The following is a 10,668-nucleotide window of genomic DNA, read 5'->3' as shown; positions in this document are numbered from 1 at the left end:
AAAGCCCCCCACTGAACATAATGTCAGTCTGAGATGACATAAAGAGACAGAAGCAATTGAGACAGCCTAAATAGATAGAAGAACTGTGGTAAATTCTCCAAGAGGCTTGGAACATCCTATCTGCCAACAACCAAGAAAAACTGTGTCCAGGTGTACCAAGGAGAATTTGTGCTGTTTTAAAGGCAAAGGTGGTCACACATACTAATATTCATATTTTAAATCTATATCTGTCTCTCTCTCTCTCTCAAATTCAAAATGCAAATTCAAAATGCTACATTTATTCATGTAAAATACGTATTCAATATGCATTTACAAAATCAAACTACACTTTTTACAAAAACAGAGGTCAAATCAATAATTGTGCAAACACTATCCAAATAAGGATTTTTCAAAGTAGGGCTGGCATTAATGCCATAAACCTCAAAGAATTAGGGATTGCTGGTGTCAGCTTAGAACTGCTGGGAAAGAACCCCCAACACATCATTCAGACTGTTCAGAGAATCATTTGAGGAAGTCAGATCAAAATACTGGCACCTTCCTAGGTGTTGAACCATTTGTGGAACAATATTGCTGCATGTATTGTTAATTTACAGGGAATCTGAGACAAGAACAAAAATTGCTGGAGCAATTGACGAGACTTTTTGCTCTTTAATTACATAACATAACATTAACACATATAATTTTTGATGCTACAAAACATGTCATTCACTTGGAGTGTTGTAAATCTAAACATCTATAGTTTCTGGGGGAAAAAAGATGGGAAAAAAGTGCAAATCACTGGGTCAATTAAAGTTATGTCAGTTTTTTTTAAACACTTGGTCATATGGTATTTATCAACAGGCACTCTAACTATTGTAAAGCATTACTCCGTAATATTTTAATAAACATTCACTTCACTTGTCTGGTGGCAAAATTCTAATTGAAAGGGAAATCAAATAAATTATTTTTCATACTCTATAACAAGAAAAAACACTTTCAGGTAACCTTAAAATGTGTTTACTGTGGTAACATTTTTGTCTTTTTTTCCCTTTTTCTCACAATTTTTGGAATGTCCAATTCCAAATGTACACACTAAGTCCTCGTGATGGCGCAGTGATTCCCCTCAGTCCGAGGATGGATCCCAGCTGTCTCCGCGTCTGAGACCGTCTACTCACACATCTAATAACGTGGCTCGCTGTGCGCGTCACTGCGGAGGTACAGCACGTATGGAGGCTTCATGTCACCCATCGCAGTAACCACGCTCAACTCACCACATGTCCTACCAAGAGCAAACCACTTTACCCTGTGTGACTCTACCATCCCTAGCAACCGGGCCAATTTGATTGCCTTGGAGACCCAGCTGGATTCACTCAGCACGCCCTGAGATTCGACCCAGCGAACTCCTGGGGTGGTAGCCAGCGTCTTTTATCACTGAGCTGCCCGGGTCCCCTATTGTGTTAACAAATTAAATGTTTTTACTCAAGTTAATATATACTATGTAATGATTAAATCAACTTGAATACATTAGGTCACACTGAGATCAAGTAGAAATAGCCATTTAAGTTGACAAATGCATGTAACCACTGTTTACAGTATGTGCACTTGTACACATAAAGGGAAGAATTAACTGTTAAAGTCTAAAGAACAGAGAACAAGTTTAATCTTTGAGTCTTTGAGAAACTCAATAAAATTACTGCATTAGTGTTAGTTATAAAATACAGTAAAACCTGCTTGGCTGTGACGTGTCTTAGCTGATTATTTGATCACACAGAGACACTGTTGTATAATGCATTGTTTAAAACACAATACATGTTACATACTGCAAGAGTCCTGAACTGCCCTTCACAATGATGGAAAGTTCTACGCCCTGATTCTTGTTCATTTAGTCCATGATTCCCGCAAATGTGTTGATGGGCAAAGTTAATCCTTTGTTCATGTACTTGCTCAGTCCAGCATCATCACCGTCTGCTGCCATGAACTTTGACTTCATAGATTTTTGAATATAATATCCAGGGTCTCGGCATGGAGCGACCTCAATGCTGTGTTTAAAAACATAAACAATACATAAACAATTCAGTATCTGTCTAAACCCAGGGAAATACATTTTTAAGAGACAGTAGATAATAAATCTTGGTATGAAATTTTAATTAGTCTCAAACCTATGACTTCACTTATGTGGAATAAAAATAACCATTCACTTTCATTGAATGGAGAAAACAAAATGCCATGAAAGTGAATGGTGACAGAGACGAGCATACTGCCTAACATATCAGAACAAATTAAAGGACAAGCGAAAGATATTAAGGTTTTGAATAGGGCTGCAACTAACGATTATTTTGATAATGGATTAATCTAACGATTATTCGACTATTCACAGATTATTGCAAAGATGAATCATTAGCTCTTAACCGATTATTCAGCTAGTGCCCCGACTTAAAATGTTGGATTAAACGTGCTTACCAACAATAAAGAGGACAAAATTATCTTTTAAAAATACCTCTAAATGACATTCACTGAATTAACGGGAAAAAAATACTTTAAGTTTAATTCATACTTTAAAGCATTAGACTGCAAAAAATCCTATTGTTATCAAGTTTTTCCTCTTGTTTTCCATTTAAAATTGTCTAAAAAACAAAATACATTTACTTGAAAATCAACATAAGATATTTAGACTTGCTTTAAGAGAATGTATCTTAAATGTACAGTAAGTGTATTCTGTATACAAGTGTGTTTTTTTCATTTATAATTCTGCGAGTGCAGTAAAGACAAATTATACTTATATTCAAGATCTATTCCATTAAAGCAAATATAAATATCTGATATGCTGCTTCTCAGGTGAATGCATCTTTTTTAAAGGATTTTTAGATATTTTAAAATTAGCATTTTTATTATTATATTCAACATTCTCAGAATGTTTTTTCTTCTTCTGCAGTATAGTGTCTTAAGAAAATGTACATTGTTTTAAAGGAGTTTTAGATATTTATATCGGAAAACAAGCCAAAAAAATATCAAAAACATATTTTGTTGCAGTGTATAATGGGGCAAAGAGTACCCTCTCTCACCTTTCTGTTCACTTCAATCCATCTTTAACTCACACAAAAAACAAACTCTCTTGTATTAATAAAGCTGGTATTGCCAATTTTCTTCACAATAAGAAATGCACAGTGACACATATATTATGATTCAATAAGTCGTGAGCTAATACGTTCTAATCTAGTTGCATTACGCGTGTACACTTGAGGGACGAGCGTCCCCATGACAGAGGGTGCATCAGCCGGGTGCAGTTTCAGTCTCCCCCCCTTAGATTGGGACATTTGCGAAACTCATAGAAGAGGCACTGACCACACAGAGAAATGCCAGTTTTGGAGTTTGTAGTTATTTACCTGATTTGCTTCTGTATTATTATAAAGTATTTGAACTTTAATAAAGCTATAACGCATTAAAATATAAATGCATTTAAGATGTAACACCTGGGTGTTTCCTTTAAAAGAGCTCTGGCTCTGCTTATTCCACAACGACAGTGCTTCTGAGTTTACATTAGTTTTTGTTTTTTATAATTCCCTCATAATTTGCAATCTACCGTCTTGTCTTGTCTCGTCTCGTCTCGTCATGGTATGTCTTGTTTCTGTTCTTTCCCTTTACTCGGTCGCCCTCTGCTGGCTTTTTATAGGTTACTTTTCCTGTCCTTCCTCTCCTCCTCCAGCTGTTCCTCGTCTCCCCTTAATTCCTCGTTAATTCTCTTCCCACCTGTTCCCGTTCCCCGCTGATTACGTCTCTACTTCTCTCCCTGCTCTTGCTGCTTTCGTTGTCTGAGTCTCACTAGAGTTTCACACGCAAGAAGCAAACCACTGTCTCGTCTGTCACTGTCCAGTCCTGTCCTGTTGGCATCCGCCTTACCACACTACCTGTTCACAGCTAACGTTCTCGATATTTGTATTTTGTCCAGTTCGTCCTACGCAGTGAGTGGTCTGGTTACTACAGTCTCGCCTCGACCCTTGCCTCCCCTCGGAGAACATGCAGCCTGTCGCCGCTTCACTGCTACCCCCGACTGCTGCCTAAGGACTCTCTCTGAAAGTTAACAGAAGAAGTTTCCATTATTTTTCGCCCTCTCTGCGGGTAGTTTGTGTTTGCCATTTACCTCTCAAGGAGAAGATTTGTGTTCTTCATTATTGCTGCATTGAACTGTCATTAAAGACTCTATTTTTGTTATATCGCTTTTGGGTCCTCTCTTACCTGCACAACATCTACATCACCTGAAGCTGTTTGGAAAGTTTAGAGTGAATCTTGACTGTGAAATGTGTAATTCTTCAGTCTTGCCAGAACTGCAGTGCAGTGAAAATGTTTGTTGAGAATTTTTTATTGTCGACGTTGTCGAAAATGTCGACAAATAGTTTCAGTCCTAGTTTTAAAAGACATGATGATGTGTACATTTTTAGGTTCAATATTTCTTAAATCGTTTTTTTTTTTAAATAGGCCTCTTTATTTAAAATACAGTATAATCATATGAGCAGAAAAAAGTGTAGATGTAGAAGTGTAGTGTCTTAATAATTTCACACCTCTCAACATCCAAAAATGTCCTTCGAAAGTCTTTGTCCAAACGCACTGTGAAAGTTGATCTGTCTGGTGTCTTCAATTTAAAATGGCATGTTCTGATCTTTGGCTCCTGCAAAGAATCACACAGCCAAAATATCCAAACTTAACAAGATAATATCAAAGCTAAAAAGCAGTCCAACAACACAAAGTAAACTGAAAATAAAAAAGTAGTACATAGAGAAAACATTGCTGCTAAAATTAGCAACTCATAGACCAGCATGAATTCCATGTTGGTCCAGGCTAGTTTATGCTTGTCTAGATGGTGGACCAGCATAGCAATGCTGTTTATCCAGCATACCATCATCGTAATAACCAGCACACCATTATATCAGTACCCCATGCTTTCGAGATTTAAGAAAATTAGTAGGCCAGACCTACCATGTTACTTTTTGGCTTTGTGTCGTTGAAAGCAACTGTGAGGCAATTCAGATCTACAAACAGAAGATAAAAATAGTCTCCGAATTAATTGGTTTCAGAGGTAAAATAAACACACTCTATTGTAGCTTTGATTATATTCAATTAATATGCTTGTTCAATTCCAAATGTACATAAAACCAATACTATAACTACCTTTTTATTTGAATTGTGACCTTACCTTCAGTTTTGTTTTCTGGTATGGCTGAAATTTGAGCACCCGTGGTTCTGAGTGAGAACCCTCTTTCAACCTCCCTGTTGCTTAGTGACACCTAAAAGGAATGTGAAGGGTGATACAAGTTCAGCAAACAACAACAACAACCAGATTTTTAACTTTAGAAAAAAAAAACTAGATTGCTTCTATAAGACTCACTAAAACATACCAGTCATAATAAAAATATCATCATAAAGAAGAAGATAGCATAGGTTACAGAGAGATAACACTCACTTTTAAGTATCTAAATGAAATCAGTGCTCCACACAGCTCTGGTGACATCTTCTTTTGCCTGTCTAAAGAAAGAATATAGGCTGTAAATACAGTGAACCAATTGCAAAATATTAGTCTCATTTGATAGAACCACTATCTCCCTGCAAAAAGCATCAGTTCATTCCACTAGATGACAGCAAGTACCTCTATCACCTTCCATAACAATATGTAGATCTGAAACGCAAGTGCAGCAAGCGCAACTGAGCACTCGCAAAGAATACTCGTCCACAGACATTGATTCTATCATTTTATTTGTGTTCACATTCCCAAATTAATATCTCATCCTCTGAGTGGACTTGAAGCTTAATCTAGGTGTTGTTTGAAAGTTGAGATCCTCGGCGATGATGTACAATATTTTATCAACATATTTTGCAGATTATTATATATATATTTTTTTCTTCTGGACTGCACATTTTGTTCTGGATATCTGAGATATAACATTGTATTATTTTCTGAAGCAAGCTCTCAGACTAGCTTATGAAAACAATGTTCGGAGCTGACAAACAAGAGACATTTGTAAATGTTGTCTTACAGAGATCATATTTATCTTCGTGATTCTTTTTATAATAATTTAATCTGTGGCAACTAAATAAACCCCTTAATCACGTTACTGAGAATGGGAGCTTTGAGAGCTATTTGTAGTGTTATCTGAAAAACCTTTACATTCATTTTCATATTTCTATATCATTGCTAAATGGTGGCACTTATTTGTGACGTGTATTTTCCCGTCTTTATATTTTATGTAACATAAAAGTAAAAGTTATGATGTTCTGTGAAAAGATCAAGCTATCAAATGGTACCACATATGACTTACATATCCATGGACTTTGACATTTTAAGCATAAACCTATAAAACAATCCTTTGTAATTACATACAGAGTACAAGGGGAAAACCAAATGAAACACTGGCATTAATTTTGGCTAGCTGTTGGTGTGACAATGACTGAGCTACAGCAGCAATAGTTTTGATTAAGGTTGAGGATGATTTCTTATCCTTTCTTTTAATACAGTTTTTTCTTCTAAGTAAATGCACTGCAGTCACATGCAAAACACTTTTGTTTTTAAAAAACATTTAAAAAAATATAGTTCTCTTTAACACAAACACACACACGCGCACAAGCACGCGCACACACACACACGCGCGCAAGCACGCGCGCGCGCGCGCACACACACACACACAAGCACTCTCACACACAGGCACGCACGCACACACACACACCTTTATGTGCTGCTTGGGCCATTTTAAACTCTGGGAAATCCACTTCAAGGTGTGTGACAAAAACGTCTTCTACAGGTTCCTTCGACATGTTGGAAAAGGAAATCTGCAAAAATATAACAGGAAATTAATACAGGACTGTGTAAGGACATTTCTGTAGATCATTCAACAGGCCAAATAAGGGCATGTAACTACCTTGTCTATGAGAAAACCTGTTGTTCAGAATAACAAATAACATATAATATTATATTACTGCAACATTTTTAACATCCTGTACACTTTGTCTGCTTTCATATATGTTGATTATTGTGTATTATACAGTATATATATATTTACACTGAACTTCAGAGTAACTTATTTCTACATGCAAACTCACAATGTCACTAAATTCCACCCTGATATTGATTCAGTCATTACAGTTGAAAGTTGAAAAGGGTGAATTGGTAAAGAATTTGAAGTGAATTCACTCTCACCTTGATGTAGTAAACATTGAAGTACACTGGCTGCTGTCCCATGCGCACATAGTATGAGATGACATCAGCTAAGAAAAGATCTGATTCCTGCTGTTTGCCTGTGTTTGACTGAAGGATTAAAAAATAGTACAAGGCAGGGCTATCAGTATATTAAAGTTATACTGACATCCTTGACATGACATGCTAGTATATGTTTATATCTCAGCAGCCCAAAAGCTTTCTTTAACCCTCAAAGACACAAGCATTGACATTCATTATGTTTTTTGTTTCCCCTTGAAAGTGTTTTAGGAAGTGATTTATTATGAAAATATTGAGTTTTAATCATATTTTGCTTAGGGTTGAATTTCGTGTGACCAGCAAACTGAGACATTTAAAATGCTTTTTCCCACACTTGTATACATGTTTTTCAAAGGCCAATGAGAATTGGTGTGTGGGATTTGCACAGCGAGTTCACAGTCACGTTCGCAGCACGCAAAGTGGATATGCTTTCGATTACAGCATCGGAGACTGGGTTGGTTCAGTCTGTCGCCATGTGCAGCTTACGGCCATGCTTACACCGGTGGCTGCAAGTGTCGGGATGGAGTGGAATCCCCCGCTCCCCCCTGAATCCTTGCAGCCTGATGATTGGTCTCGGGGCTCTGAGCGCCACTTACGGCCGTGCCGCACCACCGTACCTTTCTTCCTGGAAGTGCATGTTGAGCTAATGCAATCACCGCTGGCACCTTTTACTGCCCAGATCTGGTTCATGGGCTCATCCTCTCTCACTACCCTTGACTGTGGGGTGGCCAGGGGGTGCTTGGCAACTCCCCAGGTTGGTAAGGCGATTACGGTGCACCTGTGCCCGCTGAGCACCGCCACCTGGTGGAGCCATCCGAGTCTCCCGTCCAGGGCCTGTGGGTTTATGTCGTCACTCATGACTGAGCCTACAGTGCCACTGGACAGGCCGCCTCCGACCTACATACCACGGCTCTCCTGCAAGTGCACCAAGCTGAGGCACTCAAAGAACTGCATAAGGGTAGTTCTGACCGGAGGTTGATGTAGGAACTACTCTCGGTGACCAATCTCGCCCTCAGAGCGATGATGGTCACGGCGTGGTCTCTCGGGCAGGTGATATCCACCTTAGTGATCCAGGAGCGCCACCTTTGGCCCAACTTGGTCGAACAAGGCAGACTGGGACCATACAACACATCCTGCCCTAGGGCAACGCAATGTCTTGCACCCCCGTCTATTTTTGGCCAAGGGTGTCCCCCTGCGGCAGCAACACTAGCTCCGCCACACCCGCCTCAGTAGGCTGGCACCAGCATCTAGCCACCCGCAGAAAGCAGACGTCACCCATCTCAAAAGAGAACCACTCCTTCCCCGTGGAGGGCCGGGTGGGAGTTCTTTATTTTCCTTTTCTTATTTCATTGAATGCCCCCAGGGCTACGGAAAAGAGTGGTTTTCTCATTTCCTGGGCCTCACAGTCGGTGTCCCCGGCCATCGTTATTACGACCACCAGGCACCGTGTCTCTCTCTGGCAGGTATGGCACCACGGAGGCGGACCTCCTGCCCCCGGGCGCCCAGCTGTGGCAAAATACGCCCCTGAAATGATGGTCTCCATGGGCTACAAGGACAAAAATGTTCCACCCCCGTCCCAGGCTGTTCCAAGAGCGGTCACAAGGAGCCAGGTAAGTGCTTTGATGTCTCTAGACTCAGCACAGCCACAAGTGGCACCTCAGGCTCTGCCCTGTCACAAGGCCCCGCCCACTGGTATGTCCGACACAATTGCTCCCCCTCACTTGGGAGTGTGGCTCGTGCTCCCCAACCCCCTGTGATGGCAGATCGGGACAGTCTGACTCGGCTACGTGATTCAGTTCACTAGGCGCCCTCCCAGGTCCAGCTGCGTCCGCTTCATTACAGTGAGAGGCGAGAACACCGCCGCTCTGTGTGCGGAGATCGCCTCTCTCCTACAGAAGGATGCAATAGAGCCTGTCCCTCCAGCTGAGGTGAAGAAGGGGTCTTACAGCCCCTAATTCATCGTACCAAAAAAGACGGCGTGTTGCGGCCAATCTTGGACCATTTTTAATTGGGCTTTGCACAGATTCCCGTCCAAGAAGCTTGTGCAGAAACGCATCTTAGCGAGCATCCGGCATCAAGGTTGGGTTGCGGCAGTAGATCTGATGGACGCATACTTCCATACCAGTACATGGTCCTCCCCCTCGGTCTGTCACTGTCACCTCACGCCTTCATGAAGGTCGCAGAGGCAGCCCTTGCCCCATTAAGGGAAGTGGGCATCCGCATTCTCAACTATCTCGACAACTGGCTACTTCTAGCTCACTCGCGGGACACGTTGTGTGCACACAGAAACCTGGTTCTCAGGCACCTCAGCCAGCTGGGGCTTCAGGTCAACTGGGAAAAGAGCAAGCTCTCCCCAGTTCAGAGCATCTCTTTCTCAGTATGGAGTTAGACTCGTCTCAATGACAGCGTGCCTCACCAACGAGCGTGCGCAGCCAGTGCTGAACTGTCTGCGTACACTCAGACAGAATGCAACGGTCCCACTGAAATCCTTTAAGAGGCTCCTGGGGCAAATGGCATCATCAGCGACAGTTACGCCGCTCAGGTTGATGCATATGAGACCTCAGCACTGGCCTCAGACCCGAGTCGAGAGATGAACCTCGTGCCACGGCACACACCGCGTTCTCATCACGCAGGCTTGTTGCATCTGTTCAGCCCTTGGCCAGACCTAGCATCCCTACGGGTAGGAGTTCGCCTAGGCCAGGTCTCCAGGCATGACGTGGTTACGACAGATGACTCCCAGTGTGGCTACGGTGCCATGTGCAACGGGCACACAGTTGCTGGCCCTTGGAATGGCCCGCGACTACATTGGCACATCAACTGCCACGAGTTGTTGGTGGTACTACTTGCCCTGAGGAGCATCACAATGGCATACCATGCCCAGCATGTGCCGCTCCTTGCTGGCCTGCAAGCCCACTCTACCAGGGGTGTTGTGGCTTCTTGGGCATTGTTCCACAGCACCTCTCTAGCAGACATCTGTTGAGCTGCGGGCTGGGCAACACCTAATACCTTTGCAAGGTTTTATAACCTCAGGGTTGAGCCAGTTTTGTCCCATGTGTTATCAGGTGGCACAAACAGGTAAGTTCGGTTCAGCTGGCCGGGTGTACCTCTTGCGCATAGCGCCTTTCCCCTCCCTTGAGGTAAAGAAGTGCGCTCTTTTCTCAGCTGCGTTCGCAAAAAAGTGTGAACCCTGGATGTTCTTTCTCCTTAGCCCAGTGACCGTCATTTTTTTGGCGACGTTCGCCTCCTCCCCAGTACGTGCGTCACTGAGGTAAGTGCTCCACATGTGCTGGTTGTCTCCTTAGGTAACCCCGTGTGATGTATATTCTACAAAATGGTTTCCCTGCTGGTAAACCACATCTTCCTTGGGCAGAGGGCCCTCTGTCCTTGGTCACCGTGTTTGTAGTAACTCCTCCCCTCCTTGGATAGGACCTACCCCGTTGCCGCTCCTC

General features: G+C 42.0%; 1 protein-coding gene across 2 annotated transcripts in view; it reads right to left on the bottom strand.

Moving 5' to 3' along the window:
- Positions 1 to 628: 628 nt before the first annotated feature.
- Positions 629 to 10,668, bottom strand: part of LOC127654459 (phosphoinositide 3-kinase regulatory subunit 6-like) — a 38,447-nt gene continuing 28,407 nt past the window's right edge. For both annotated transcript variants that reach the window (XM_052141669.1, XM_052141668.1), the window contains exons 14-20: positions 7,163 to 7,270; positions 6,693 to 6,795; positions 5,435 to 5,496; positions 5,168 to 5,258; positions 4,951 to 5,003; positions 4,536 to 4,642; positions 629 to 2,018 (exon numbers count right to left, since the gene is read on the bottom strand). In XM_052141669.1, coding sequence (XP_051997629.1) covers positions 1,862 to 2,018; positions 4,536 to 4,642; positions 4,951 to 5,003; positions 5,168 to 5,258; positions 5,435 to 5,496; positions 6,693 to 6,795; positions 7,163 to 7,270 — 681 coding nt within the window. In that variant the 3' untranslated portion in view covers positions 629 to 1,861. The remainder of the gene's footprint in view (positions 2,019 to 4,535; positions 4,643 to 4,950; positions 5,004 to 5,167; positions 5,259 to 5,434; positions 5,497 to 6,692; positions 6,796 to 7,162; positions 7,271 to 10,668) is intronic.

Source organism: Xyrauchen texanus, chromosome 13 (genome assembly GCF_025860055.1).
Source record: "Xyrauchen texanus isolate HMW12.3.18 chromosome 13, RBS_HiC_50CHRs, whole genome shotgun sequence".
Classification (NCBI taxonomy): Eukaryota; Metazoa; Chordata; class Actinopteri; order Cypriniformes; family Catostomidae; genus Xyrauchen; species Xyrauchen texanus.
The sequence above is the reverse complement of the archived record's forward strand: the minus strand, read 5'-3'. Positions and strand labels throughout refer to the sequence as shown.